This window comes from Lactuca sativa, chromosome 9, assembly GCF_002870075.4.
Source record: "Lactuca sativa cultivar Salinas chromosome 9, Lsat_Salinas_v11, whole genome shotgun sequence".
Lineage (NCBI taxonomy): Eukaryota > Viridiplantae > Streptophyta > Magnoliopsida > Asterales > Asteraceae > Lactuca > Lactuca sativa.
The window spans coordinates 42,105,131-42,121,526 of NC_056631.2; the positions used below are offsets into that span (position 1 = coordinate 42,105,131).

At 31.4% G+C, this 16,396-nt stretch overlaps 1 protein-coding gene across 1 annotated transcript; it reads left to right on the forward strand.

Annotated features, from left to right (window-relative positions):
• The first annotated feature begins 2,214 nt into the window (after window positions 1–2,214).
• Window positions 2,215–3,980, forward strand: LOC111898238 (acid phosphatase 1). The gene is made up of 4 exons (XM_023894171.3): window positions 2,215–2,324; window positions 2,419–2,806; window positions 2,957–3,169; window positions 3,621–3,980. The coding sequence occupies exons 2-4, from the start codon at window positions 2,427–2,429 to the stop codon at window positions 3,796–3,798; spliced, it is 771 nt and encodes a 256-aa protein (XP_023749939.1). The 5' UTR covers window positions 2,215–2,324; window positions 2,419–2,426; the 3' UTR covers window positions 3,799–3,980.
• Window positions 3,981–16,396: the final 12,416 nt, after the last annotated feature.

Below are 16,396 nucleotides of genomic sequence, written 5' to 3' on the forward strand. Positions count from 1 at the left end.
TGTTACAATATTTTTTTTAAAGTACAGTTGAAACAGGGAATATAAAAGTGGGATGTTATAATAAACAAATAAATAATAATATGTTTCTTATTTTTGTATTTAACATAATGTATTTATATTATAAAATTGCTTTTATATATATCTTAATTTTTTCAGTATTATTTTTCATTTTTACCCGTGTTTTATACGGGTTGTAACCTAATATATATATATATATATATATATATATATATATATATATATATATATATATATATATATATATATATATATATATATATATATATATATATATATATATATATATATATATTCTAGAATTTTAGACGTTATATTTCTGGAATATACTCTCGCTATTAGTCAAGTGACATTCACTTCTTTGGCTAGTATATCCTCCAGCGTCACATTAGGCACCGTCCAGAGTATAAACTAGTTGGTGGATATTGAAAGGCATTTAAATCTATCGGCGATTTTAAATGAAAAAGAAGACATTTTTTTAGTGATAGAAAAAGTTAATTTTAAGTTAATTAGCTTTGGTGTGAATACGGTGTTCACCTCGTTGTATTGTGGTTTGTAAGGTGTTAGATAAGAGTTAATTGCATTCATAAATAGTTGTGTTAGGTAGATGTTAAATAACTAGTTGTATTCATAAAGAGTTATTATATATATGGGTGTTAAGTAAGAGTTGTATTTATAAATAGTCTCAGCACCATTTTTCCACTCTAAAGATAACATAAAAAATGTGTTGTTTGACAGAAGTGTAACCATCATTTAAAAAAAAAAAACTCTTAATTTAAAAAATAGTTATAGTACCGAACGATATTGTTAGTACGAACGATATTTTTATTTCGGTTTTTCCTCGTCAACAACCGACTAAAGATTTGAAAAATACTTAATTGATTCAAATAACTTATGGGTTGTTGAGAGCGTCTTACAAAAAATTACAATGGCTTATATACAGTTTTCACCGAAATGACATATCATATGTCAACACTCTTACCTAAGGGCTTCTATACCACTGGTACCAATTGTTGCTCTTCCTTCTTGAGGTCGAGGGTTCAAGTCTCATTCGGGACATAAACGTTGTTAGTAGTACGTTAAATTTGTCGTTCCAAAAAAAAATGACAACACTCATAAAAAATGTCCACCAAAGCAAAATATGGTGTGAACCCTTAAATAAAGATGTCAACGCGGTTAATTTGCAAAATATCTTAAATTTGATTGATTTATTAAATGTGACTATCATAGTTTTTCCAAAAATTCAACAAATTATTCTGGTTTTTGTATATTGTGTCATAGTAGTATGTGACAACGTATTTAGCTTTGTAAACTGTCGTCAAGGATCAAGTGATTGTCTCTATAATTGATGCACACCCAACTTCATTGTTGGTGGAATATCTTTCATTTTAAACCAATCAAGGAACGCAGAGAAGGCTGATTCAAATTGAGTCTTGGATAGTGTCGCTTTCAAGTTTTCTTTGCAAAAATTTCTTATTGGATATAGGATATGCATTCAAGTTTGCCAACAGTTGGTTTTTTGGTGGTCACCAATCAAATACTTTTATCATTTTATTGTGATTGAATGTGTATCATTTCAACCAATGAAAATAAAATTTGTTAGAAAAAAAGTTGCTTGACCATAAATTATAAAGCTTTATTTAGGAAATAACTGATGTCATCGTCAACCTCTGCCTTTTCTTTAAATTAAGTGAAGTATTTAAAAAATCTATTATAAATTAATTAAATTTATATCCATTAAAAAGTATAATCAAATTATAAAATTCATATTATTTATGAACTTTATACTACGGTTAGTGGTTACAACCATTTCTATAACCATCAAACTTTGTGAAAAGCTTGGTTTTAGACAAATATTTCATTCCAAAAGAATGTGACTGTGACACCTTTATAAAGTGTACCTAATAAAAACCAATCCCTACTCTTTCGGTTTAAAAATATTGATGTCATTGTTCTAAACAATGCATTAGTGTTTGGTCGGACGTTTTGAATTACCGACGAAAAAAATCCAAGGTGTCGTCTACTGTGTTACGCCCACTTTGTTTTCTAATGCCTTCTGACTCCCTTCCCATTTTCTAGTTGTTTCCAACCTCGCACTTTCTATTTGCAACATACATAAATTTGTTAAATGATTTAACTATTAATAGAATTTCATATAAATGATAAAATCATTATTTTATACAATATTTAGTTGATTATTAACGAAAAATTCTTATGTCATTCATAAGTCCCTTTTTGAATACTATATAAGCATATGATACTTGTGACAAAGATATCAACACCTTCTTATATCATTTCAACTTAAGGTTCTTTCTCTCGACCTCTATTTTATAAATTAAATTAACATGTTTTCAAAGTTTACTTATTCACAGTTTTTATTGAATATGTATATATGTGCAGGAAACGCGATGGAAACGCTTATGTTTTTCCTTTTATTTGTGATGTCAAATATGGTTTTGAGCACAAAGTTATCCAATGATCACTTGTCTCGACACAGTGGTGGTGGCCAACTGGTGGAGCTGTCATCAAGCTACTGTTTGAGTTGGAGGTTGGCCACCGAGACAAACAACTTACATGGGTGGCGTACTGTCCCCATTCAATGTCTCCGGCATGTTGAGGCATACATGATTCGAGGACAATATGATTCTGATGTGAAATTGATTGTAGATGAAATAAGGAACTATATCGATCAACTTGTTTTATCTGACGATGGAATGGATGCATGGATCTTGGATGTCGATGAAACTTGTCTTTCAAATCTCTATTATTATGAAGGGAAGCGGTTTGGGTAAGTTTACGTCGTTCTTATGTGTTCATGCAAACTGTTTCTGATATATACATATACTTACATATCATGTATGATGTATGTATAACTTACTTATATCAAGCATGAATATTGGTTTTAGCTATATATGTTAAGTTTGTAATATGGATGTAGAGGGGATCCATACGACCCACATGCATTCAAGGAATGGGCATTGATAGGAATCTGCCCTGCGATTCCATCGATTCTGGGATTGTTTAGGAAACTGGTGGAGACTGGTTTTAAGGTGTTCTTGATCAGCGGCAGAGATGAAACGGCCTTTGGGCAAGTCACTGTTCAGAATTTGCACCTTCAAGGATTTTTTGGCTTTCAACGGCTCATTTTGAGGTAATATATTAACTATTAAGGGTGAAAAACTAGGATATTTTTTTTAGTCCAAGTCACTGCACCTTTATAATCTTTCTATATATCGAGATCATTCAGAAAAAATTTAAAAAATAACGTTTTAACTAGTCATGGCATCCAGAAATAATCACGTCAGTGCTGATTTTTAATTAACATATTTTATATAACTTTTATGATTATGACCATCATTTTAAGTTAATTTCTAAAATATGACCAATTTTAACACAATGACTGGATATTTTACGAAGTGGTTTCATGACGATATTCTATCAAATATATATCTAATTTTGTTGTATAGTTTGTTTAGGTTCATAACATTTATCTCTATAAAATAAATCAATTTTAAAAAATATAGTCGACTTGCTTGAAATAAAGAAGAAGAAGAAGAAGAAGAAGTGCCCACTTTCATAATTTGAAACTAATATATCTTCAGGAGCGAAGCATACAAAGGGCAAAGTGGTGTGGTTTACAAATCAGAAATAAGAAGGAAACTGATGGAAGAAGGGTACAGGATATGGGGAAATGTAGGTGACCAGTGGAGTGATCTTCATGGAGAATTTGTTGGCAATAGAACATTTAAACTTCCAAATCCCATGTATTATGTACCATAATTAAATACTATATATAATTTGTTATGTTAGACAAAATGATCGGTTTGTTAATCGATGGTAAGCAGTACTCTTTGGAATGGTCTGCTAGAAAAAGCAATGGTTCCGACGTCATTTTCCATCGGAAATCCGTCCGTACCAATGGATTTAATTACATCGGAAAAAAGCTGATAGGTAATTGTTTATGATGGATTCCCAATGGACCTAATTACGGATAGATTTCCATTATGACAGATATAGTTTGACAATCTTCGACTTTTTTCGATGTATTTTCGACTGCCATGGTTTAACCTGTTTTGATCATTAGGCCGGAAGGAATGGAGCATGTCATGTCATGTTATGTTGTTATATCATTTTTGAAACCATAAAATGTTTGTCTAATGTCATGTCATTTTTGTCACACAATGGGGTGGATCAACTTAATAAAAAATAATATAAAAAAATAATCTCTCTTTCTCATTTGAGTTTGTCATTTTGTCATGCTACCTTGGCACCTTTGAGGGGTGGTATTCCTATGGCATGTCAAGCAAATGTCATGTGTTTTTATCACCCACTCCCCTTAGCTATATAGATGAAATTAAGATGAAATAACGTTAGACCATATTTGATATGGTTTGAATTTTTCTTGATGGTATTCCGGCGGAGTCTAGTTCAACCATATTTGATATTATTTTACAGATCTCCAAAACATTTTGTAGTTTTTGAGGGATATTTCCCTCGAAGATGTGTCACACAAATGATTTATTATTTGAAAAACGATAAAATTTAAATAAAACAAAAAACTATGAATTTTTCTACCCAAATATAAAAAAAAACGCAATGAATTAAACTTATAATAATATTCATATCTAACTAAGTTTTATTAATCAAACCTCATAATTCGGTAAAAAAACATTACGATAAAAGTTGTTGATACTTTAAAAATGTCAATACAATTACAAATATTTAATTAAGTATTTGAAGACATAAAAATAAGAATTATTCAATGGATTAACGGGTAGGGTGAGTTGTATCATTAAGACATCCAAAATGCATTGAACTTGATAGAGTTTAATAGATTGTCATATCATATATTTACAATCTATACAACTCTATTATTTTTTTTCCTACAATGTATTAAACTCTACAAAATTCAATAGAATATTACAAAAGATAATTTATAGTATATAATTAAGAATTAAAAACTTTCATTTTTTTCCATTGAAGACTTCAATGGTCATTGAAGTCCAAATTGATTGAATGTCAAGGTGGCATCTCACAATGGTAGAGTTTCATCTATTGAAAGACACCTAGAGTTGTCACCTCATTCAACTCTCTCATTGAACTCACCATTGTGGACGCTCTTAAGGCCAACGTTTTTTCTTCAATTTGAGTCTGACACATATTTCATTGAGGTTGCCTTTGTTGCATTTGCAAATTTAATTGAGTTTGTCTTCATTTCATCTTATTTTGCATATCAAGGTGAGTTTGTTGGATGGTTTTTTATGTTTTGAACTTGTTTTCCCAACTTCTCTACCTAAAAAATGGTAGACAAACATATATAAACATATAGTTAGTAAATCTATTTCCCTTTTAACCAAAATAGCAATGTATGGCTTTGGGACAATATTCACATGGAACTTCAAAGTCAACATTCTTTTATTTACTAAATCAAAATTTTGTCAACTTGTATATTGGTAAATGTCTAAGTCTCTTATGCCATAAAAGATATTAGTGTCATTAGACATGACATTGCAAAAAAATAAGAAATGGGTGTGAAAGGGTACTAATTGAAATAGACATTACAGTGCTTATGTCATCCTTTTGATTTGAATAAAAGAAGTATAGTCGCTCATGATATCAACCAATAACCAGAGACCTCTTCTTGATATCTACCAAGAACAGAGACATCTTCTGAGAAAGGTCGTACAAAAAAATTATGAAAACAACAAGTTATTTGATTTTTTTATGAAAAGTTTCCTACCGGAAAACAAATTATATTGAAAGAAAGGGACATACATTATTACATTATGTAAAACAATTCCCTTAGTGATGTAAATGCTTCCAACCTCAAAGGACATAGTTTTTTCCCCATTAAGAAGACTGATGTTATGGGGAAGTTTAAGTTTATGAATTTGAAACAATAAGGTTCTATTATAACTAGGGATGTAAATGAATCGAACGTTGAACAAATAGTTTGTGAACCGTTCGGTAGGAAGCTCATTTATTTACTAAATGAACGAACATGAAAAAATGCATGTACGTTTAGTTAAATGAACGAACATGAACATTGGTCTTGTTCTTGAATGTTCGTTTATATCCATTTATTTAAGTACCTATTATGCTCATATATGTTTAATTATGTTTGAGTACATCATTACATTATATGTTTGTTTATGTTCACATATGTTCAATTATTTTTTTAACTCCGTTCGTTTAGCATGTTCACGAACATAAACGAACGAATATATGCAAGAAAACTCGTTCGTTTATTTGATCGTGTTTATTTGTTTGTTTGGCTAACTTAAATGAATGAACATGAACATCATTTAGTCGTGTTTGTTCGATTCATTTACAGCCCTCATTGTAACAAATATGATCACATCAACCATGATATATTATCCAAGAAGTCGAACTAATGATAATAAAATGGCATTTTTGTGAATTCATGCTCGAGTTATAAGGAGAAAGAGTGTTACCAACAAAATTAACACTTGAATGATTGTTGGAGTTTTGGGGTAAAACATTAGTTTTAATTCATTTTGTCCCCATATTGTTTGTATTTGAACGATTATTGATCAACAAAATGAGTTATTGATATAGACCACTTGTCAATTCAGGGAATGTATCTTTGAAGGATAATCATATTCATTAAAAATTATTCATATTAACTGTTATAGTTCTTAGATATGGCTTCAGAGAATTAAAATCTTTCGGAAATCCAACAAGACAGTAAAACTTGTTGACTGTATGACCAGGTTTCTTGTAGTGATTATAAATTAATTTTTTCTTGTCGTCATATGTTCTTCTAGATTGATTCCTCATGCCTTATACATTCATAGACACGGACTAGACATAAAAATCAACGCATATTGTACCTTATGTTATTTTCATGTTGAATCAAATAATCAATCATAACCAAATTTTGGAAAAGGCTTCATCATCAAAATGTTATCTTGAATATCTATATAAGCATTATTGAGTCCTAAGAGAAATTTGATCAACCCTTGATTTTGTTCGAGATCTTGGAGTTGTACGCAACACCATAAGTACATAAAGGAATTAAAGACAAAGCAATCAATTCATCCTAATTCTTCTTGAGTTTAGTGAAATAAGATGGAGGATCACTCGATCCTTGTGATAGATTCGATATTTCTCTCTGAAGTTTATAGACATTTTCTCCATTTGATTGTCCAAAAAACATCTATATCATTCTAGATTTCATATGTCGAGGTTGAATAAAGAATTGATTATGTTATGTTGCTAATCAAAACATTAAGGATCCATAAAGTAACCATGTTGTTACAATTTGACATAACTCAATGTTATGATCCTTGATTATTCGTTTTATGATTTTCCCATTCAGAAAACTAATTTTGTTCTTTTCTGAAAGCGAAATCAACATTGCCTTTCTCCATGATCTGAAATTGGATAAATCAAATTATTTTTGTAATGTCCTAAATTTCAAACAATTTTTTCTTTTTAAAACAAAAGTAAAACATTCATTTTCCATAAGATAGAAGTACAAAGTTCTTTAATACCACAAAACCAAGTCATAAAAAAATGTATTAGAATCATCATAAAACAACAGAGTCTAAAACATATATCATTAGCGATGTGTATGCGGTACAGTCAAGCTAGGTCTTTCCCACGATCAACGAAATTACCTGCAATTGGATTAATCATATATGTCATGATTATGTATAAAGGCCAAATAAGTCGTATACTTGGAGCATGTCGAATGATACCAGTATAATTCGAGAACAAGTCATAGTGTGACTTGTATAGACATTCTAAAGTACTTGCGAGAACCAGAGAAATATTCCTAGTCTATGAAGTATTTGAAAGAAAGTTATGTTTAAATTTGTTACACATATGATAAACTTCCAAACAGATTGAGATGACTATCAATCACAATCGGGTGTGTCCTCATTATGAATGAAGAGAAAGTTACATGGATAGTGTTTCCATGTAGATTTTAATTACAGTTACACATCAGAGTTAAAGTACATTGTGGTTTGGAGAGCCACATACGAATATGCTTAACGAATAGTTTATTATGAGTATGAGTAATCCCATTATGCACGTATTAGTATCTAAGTCATATTTAGGCATCTAATACATTATCAATAGTTTTCTCTATATATGAGTTATATATATAAAACTGAAAATGTTGGTATTCGCAAAGTTTATACAAATCAATTTTGTCAAATCTACTTAGCAAAGATCCTTCATTAGCTAAAGCTTGAAAGTCAAGTCGGTGCTATAGGGCCTTGTTGATATAAGTAGATGTATTTGATTGAAATTTAGTATTTAGATATTGGAACAATACAAGCAACATATATTGTAATGAATTGATATATTGGATATGAGTCTTTCATTGAATAATTGTTGTGTTCTATATTAGCATGTTATAATACTAGAATAACTAGGTTATTCTAAATGTACATAGTCTTTCATAGTTGTGGGTTCATCTATGAAGCAAGACAAATATGAATGGATTGTCCGATTTTCATGGATATGAAAATAGCAAGAGTTGCTACCTGCTTCATAGGTACTTGGTTAGGAGAATAAGTATTGGACTTGACCCGTATCAAAATCGATTTATGGATCATAGTCATGAGTGATGTTTTGATCAAGGTTGTATCTTTGTATTCTTCGAACAGAGATACATATTTGGGACTTGAAGTGTAGGAATTTATGTGCTTTGGCATGGTTTAACGTTGTTCTGTAAGAGGTAGTCATAAGGGTCATTTTTGGGTATGACATGAACTACGTCATGGGTGTATCTAGTCAAGATAGGATTTTTCCCTCTTATTCGTTGATATTTAGACATCTAAGGCCTTACTCAAAGTTAAACACTAAATGAGATTGATCGTGATACATATCTCTTGTTCAACATGATGTATGAGATAAAGGAATAATTGATACCACACCTTTAGTAATAATTCTAGCTTAGAGCTCATGGATTTAGTTATCGATGAGATGGCACCCTTCATATGTTGTTAGGGGCAGTAGCTCGTTGCTAGGTGTCAACTACTTTCTATGTCAGTCTGTAGTGAATCATGTGCAAGTGGGAGATTGTTGAATCTATATGCCCAAGAATCATTATTGAGTGACATTGCTAATAATATATGATCCTATAAGGTCACACCTTTATCAAGTTGTCACATTTTGTATATTTATATTAATGTGATTATTAATAGATAATATCAATTCTTGTATTTTAATTAGGGAATAATTAGTTTTTTGCGAAAATAATAATTATAAGAGAGTAATACTAGTTATGATTTCATATGGTGTGAATTAATAAGTCATGCAAAACCTTTTGTTCTAGTTGGATTCTTTTGTCTTTTACAAAAAGACAAATTTATATTATATAAACTTTGAGTTTATAAAAATTAAAGAGTTCTTTTTTCAAGAGGTATGGCCAAAACTATGTAAGGGCGTAGAAGGTTGCTTGTCAACCTCCCTCCTTTGTCCCTCATGCCTCTAAAGTAAGGTGATTACTTTGTACTATTTAATGGGGTTGTTTTTGCTTTTGCATGAGTATATAAGGAGGGCATTTGCATGAGTTTTTGGCTAGTTGTTTACTCTTTTCTTCTTCCTTTCTTCACCGCGAAACAGTAGGTAGTAGAATCTCTCTTCTTTTGAAGTTTGATGATTTACTTTGGTGATTAAAAGCCCTCTTGAGTTGTCTCGTTTAGTGCTTATTTGAGTAAAGCACTTAAAGGCTTAAGACACTCAAGAATACAAGAAGGAACTAGCATTCCAAGTGTCTTACTCTTTATGGTGGACACACATATAGAAATTCTACTCTTGAATTTTTGCTATCTTCATCAACACCCCAAAACCAAGTGGGTTCAAAGGCTTCAAAGATTGTCATTCTAAAAAATATTTGGTTGTTTTTTTTTCATTCTAACCTCTATAAATGGATCCTTGATAGTTTGTTTTTGTTATAAACTAAATATAAACATGTTATTTTTAATGATTCCATTGATCGATTTTTATGAAAAACTAACTTATATTTTGTATCAAACCTCATCACTTGTTTCTTTGCTTGTTTTAGCCTTGATTTGGTATAGGTAACATAGTTTTTCAACTTAGTGAGGATGGGGATTTTGGGTAGTTACATTCTAGTTTATGTCTTAGTATTGATACCATTTGAACATATCGTTGAGTTTTCTTAACACTTGTTTTTTAGAACTTGTTTTGATCTGGTTTATGAACTTTATTTTGATGAATGATGTTTTTGGTAATAAAAGTAACATTTGTGATGTTTTCATAAAATTCAAAATAAGACTTTTGCTGACATATTCTGTTAAATAAATATTTTAAAATTTTGGGTGAAAAATCACAATGTTACATTTTAAGAGATAAAAGGTACGCATTCCGCGAACCACATATGCAAATGAATATGTGGACTAAACGTCTACAAGCTGTATGGGAACCAATTCCCAAAGCGCCTCGTAACCACAATACTGAAAATATACCAAGAAGAATATCAGATAATCCGCATAATAACTGGGAACCAACTCCCACCTAACCCTATGGATTATGACTTCCTTGATACGCATATGGGTCATGTGCTTTCAGTAGTACGGGCCCATACTACCTTCCACGCCTACCCATATTTGTCTCAAGTATCATCATAACACCCTAATATACACATGCATGGTGATCGCTCAGCCCTCGCTTCTAGAGAAAGACTAACTATTTCATAACTAGCCTACCGACCTCACACAACTCACCCATGAAACTTCCACCAACCCCGCAGCACTCGTGTATGCTAACCATACATAACACTGGACCCTATAGACTTTCGAATAATTGATCCTACCCTAAGTCCTTCATCAAACAAGAACATGAAATAAGGCCAAACCAAACATTCCCAGGCTATAAGATCTTTATTATGTACAACTATGATGCATACACTAAGCGATTTCAATAATGATGTCAATTTCATATAAGGAAAACCCTAGGCCATCAAACATCATACAATCAGACAATTTTACCATGTAATTCCTAAAGATCCCTATTCTAGTACTAGCATGATGTTCTAACATATCAAGATATCAAATAACCGTATGGTATTTTGGGGTTTACTTACTGGCTCTAGCTGACAGTACACATCACATCCCCTTTACTTATTTTGAAAATCATTTGAAAATCTTTTCCTTGATTTGAGACTGGATTCACACAAGTGTTCCTCCAATTCACTCAAACCAAGGATCTGATACCAACTTGAAACAACCATAAAAATTACCAAAGATTTAAACTTTTCAAAACCAATCCAGGTAAATAAAATTATTCAAACACCAACATCGTTCACAAATTGTTTTCAAAACAGTTTCATATCAAAGTTCCCATAAATCCCAAGTCATAAAATGTGAGGATGTGTACGTCACGCCTTCGCCTTTCCATGGTCACCTGAAGTACCTGAAACAATAATCAATAAATGTAAGCTCGGAGGCTTAGTGAGTTACCCCCAAAATACCAACATATACAACCCAAACAAAATAATAACAAACAGTATGCATAATGAGCCTTCAACATCACTGGACCGCCTCGTAGGGCCTACGGCCTATCTGGACCGCTCCCGAGCCTTCGGCATGACTGGACCGCCTCGCAGGGCCTACAGCCTATCCGGACCGCCCCGGGTATGTTGCCTACAACACAAAGCATGACCGTCTCAACCCAACCACCAGACAAACTATCCTGTGCACATAAGTAACATATGCTAGCATATAAATATATCAATCGACCGCTCTAATAAATCAATTAGCATAGCAACATCCTATAACCAGGATACCAACATAACGGGCCACTAAGCATACTATCAACCTAACTACCAGAGTGCTAATCAATAAGCATAGCATGCAATAAACCCGGATACAATCCGAAGGGCCGACATTGGTACCTTAGACCCTGTTGATATAGTGAGAATAACTCACCTAGCAAGTAGTGCAGAACTGAACTGAGAGTCTCCAATCGCTACCTCACCGGCAACCTCGACTGTCTAAAATGACGAATACTAAATTAATAAGTGGGATCTCAAAATTGCCAAAGGGTCCATAATGTCCATTCCTCTAATTTGGGCCTAAGGCCCACTATCAATCCACTACCCAAAGTCCATATACATAAGCCCATCAATGGCCCAATTTTCCCAATTGGGCCTTACCATAGGACCCCTTATCAAAACTGACCCAACTTCAATTATTCAGGGACCAATAAGGCCCAAGTCCAAATAGTCTAAAAGTGGAACAAACCCGAAGCCCAAATGTAAAAAGCCCCATAGGGGACGTACGTGGGGTGTACCCCTCTGGTACGTTGGGCGTACTCCTGCTCTATGTTGACCGCGATCGGGGTGGTTGACCCCCCGTACGCTAGACGTACAGGAATTACGTTGGGCGTACGCGGGGTTTCACCAAAACCCTAATAAGTGCTTAATGGATTAAGCACTTAAGCCCAAACTCAGATCCATCGACCAAATATGCCATAGGACTATAAAGTCTCGAACTTTATCACTTTGGACGTCCAGAAAGATCTTAACAAATGGTCTTAATCCATTAAGACCTTCCTACTTCATGTATGAGACAAATCTAGCTATTAGGACACCATTTTTATCAGTTAGGACCTTTAATAAGGTCTGAAAGGACAACTCATTTTATCCAAATCATAACATGCACCATTTTGGGACTTTTGGGACAAGAATGCTTCCATACAGCTAAAATGACTAGATCTATATCATACAAACATAAAGTTCCAAGCTTTTTACTTTCTGGAGCTTCTAGGACACAACACAACTTCAGATCTATAGTCTTGTTCTCCTTCTGCAACTACTTGATGCAATGTCTTCCCCTTCAAATGTTCAGAATACACACCAACTCACACTCACACACAAAACTAGGGTTTGGAACCCTTTCTGGGATATGGAGACTAAGGATAATTAGAGGAAACGATCTATAAGGGTGTTTATATAGTCCCAACCCAAAATATTAGGGTTTTCACCTGACGTGAGTACGCCTAGCGTACATAAGTGTACGCCCAACATACTAGGGCGCGCCTAGTACGCTCAGGGTACCCTTATGTACACTCAGCGTACTCCTTCCTGACCCAAAGTTGCAACTTTAGCCCTTATACTTCTCATGGCTCAACTCAACCAACTCCAGGGACTACAAATGGCAAAAAAATAAAAAGAGGAGAGATTCGAAATGCAACTGTGTATCTTTTGGCCAAATTGTGTATCTCAGTTTAGTCAAATGCAATTAAAGAACCTGATAATCCATTTTCCATTTTGTAGTGGGTATTTTGCTAAACCATTATTGGGTTTAATAGTTTGTTTATGAAATTACACTTAATTGGATTATATCTTTTATCTTTTGGTTTAATTTCATGCTTTCTACTTTTTGAAAAATGACTATGTTTTGTTGTAATTATTTTTTTTGTGTGAAAGGGCTTCAAGCTAAATTTTATTGTTTTGTTATCAATCAAGTATTTTTTTTTTTCATTTTTCATTTTTTACCATGGTGATGCTACAAGATGTCTTTCATATGATATCTGGTCGTATGTTGCAATACATGTGTTTGTTGAAATGACTGAAAGAGAATCTGACCATATAGTATGTTTTCTGTCAGAAGTACTAAAGTTCGTTTCAATATTTTTCATATAAAAGCGATCACACAGAATGTTATTCTTACATAATTTGATTTCATGACTACAATTCTCATAGAATGCTTTATTTCATCGCAGTTATTCTTATAGAATGAATGAATGGCACATGATGATCAAGGGCATGAAGGTTGGATGATAGTGTATGGGATGGAGATGAACAATGGTCACTAGTGAAAGCACTATTCAGCTTTATATTCTGATAGAATAATTTGCAATAAAATGATAGGACAATATGTAATACTAGTATATTTTGGTAGAATATTCCGGTAAAATAATCAAGAAATTGTGTTTATTTGTTGATAGTGAGTGTTTCATTATTTTAGAATATTATATAATTTTTTAAGAATATGATGAAAATTTTTAATTGTATCCAAAAAAAATATTCTTCGAAAAGTTCATTCAATAAAAGATGTTGTTTTTTCTTTTGAAAAATGATATTATCATTTTAATAGAATGTCATTCTGTTAGAATAAAATCGGGTATGATTAAAAATTACATAAGAATTAAAATTGAAGGTAATTAATTATCCCCAAAAAATTTAGAATTTTTCTTTTTTAAATTTGTCTCAATTGACTAAAATAACCTTATAGTGAAATTTGATGGTATTTTTCACTTATTTTTAATTCAATAATATTCATTAATCATTTTTTTAAATAACTAAAATGATTGGTCCACAATCAACCCTACATCCACACAATAAATAGTTAGAATACAATAACCTAAGTCTATATATATATATATATATATATATATATATATATATATATATATATATATATATATATATATATATATATATATATATATATTAGAAAACTTATTAGTCATATCTTGAAATTTAAGAGGTATAACATACAAAGTTTTTTATACAAATCAATAATGTATAGCAAAATCCTTAATACTTGCCAAAATTTTGAAGACTTGAATTAAGGAAGGTCATTAAAAATTTAATTTGGAGCAAAATGACAATTTAAAAATATTAAATTCATCGATATAAATTAATTTATATTTTTTAAAACGAGACACCGATAATAAATAATTTAAATCAAATATATAAAAAGATAATATAAATATAAGTTCTAAACATAAATATTTTAATTAAAAGTGGAACTTTCTTATTACGTAATAACTAATAATAGAATTTAATAATCATTTCTCCGTAAGAAAACTATTCGTCAAAAGAGTTATTTATCGTCGCTGCTTTGCGTGAGTACACATCTAGTGTGTGTGTGTATATATATATATATATATATATATATATATATATATATATATATATATATATATATATATATATATATATATATATATATATGTAAACAACATATCTATTCACAACATCAACAGATCTTTTATTAAACGAAGAATAAGATCCAATTGGTTTTCAAGATAATTACAAATGAAAACTCACTACATCAACACTCACCCTCAAATGTATACATAAACTAACATATTAACACTCTACAAAACAAGACTAACAGGAACAAACCCTAAACTGAAGAAGATGAGAGAACAGAGAGACTCGACTAAGTGTGTGATAAATAACTTATCTGAATAACCTCCAAACCAGCTGGTACCAAAATATATACTTCGGGTAGTATCCATGAATTAAACCAGGAATATAACCGACCCATACCCATCTTCAAGGATCCGCGTGTTTGTTTCTTTGCTTACATGAAATGAACCACAATCCTTGCACTAATGAAATAATACACAACATACCCAAATACCACAAATGTTACACCATTCTCACAATGAAAATTTCTACAAGTTTATAGTTTTAGTCCAGATTAAGAAGATATCCAATGTTAAGCTTGTCATAAATAATTATACTTTTAACAATATATAAGTGAAATATCATTTTAGGCATTTTCAAGAATGGTGATGCGCATCCTTTTACTATAAACTCAGTTACGTATTTCATATGTCTCGTATTTTTTTTCAACGATTTATATATCAATGTAGAACTTCTTCTCTTTCTATTAATTATTTAATTTTAATATTTTACCTTATAACTCAAAAAAAAACAATTATTGTTTATATTTACAATATAACTTTTTATGACATCAATCTTTTTGTTTTCTAAACAATAACAACTAATCTAAGTACAAAAAATTAAGCTTATGATAAGAAGGAAGAAACTATGATATATATATATATATATATATATATATATATATATATATATATATATATATATATATATATATATATATATATATATATATATATATATTATTTTACAGCAGTAGCAGAGGAAGTGGTCCTTTAAAGCGAAAGCATGCTTTCATCAGGAGCTTGTGACCATCATCACATCATACGCCATCATACATGCATGTGACTTCTGTTCACGGGTTCAACCAAGCCTCCTCCCTTCCTTTTGTGCCTTTCTTTTATTAAAACCAATTCTTTAGTAAATTTGATTACATCACACAGAACCATCATATGATACAAATCAAAAAACACCAAACTTCAGGCCATGTCCCCCGGTATTCATTCTCCAACTCTTTGGTTACCATCGTTGGGACACTTTAGGTTTTGTATTTTACATCGACTCTGACAAACAAGATACATATATATGTCCATGGAACTTAGCCTAAAACAAGTCATTTAATTTGTCTCTAAAAAACTTATTATTGTAAAACTCCCTTCACAAGTCACACCATTTAACCTTTTATCAATGACCTTTATAAGAATGATCCTATCCTTGAAAGTTGAAAACGAAATC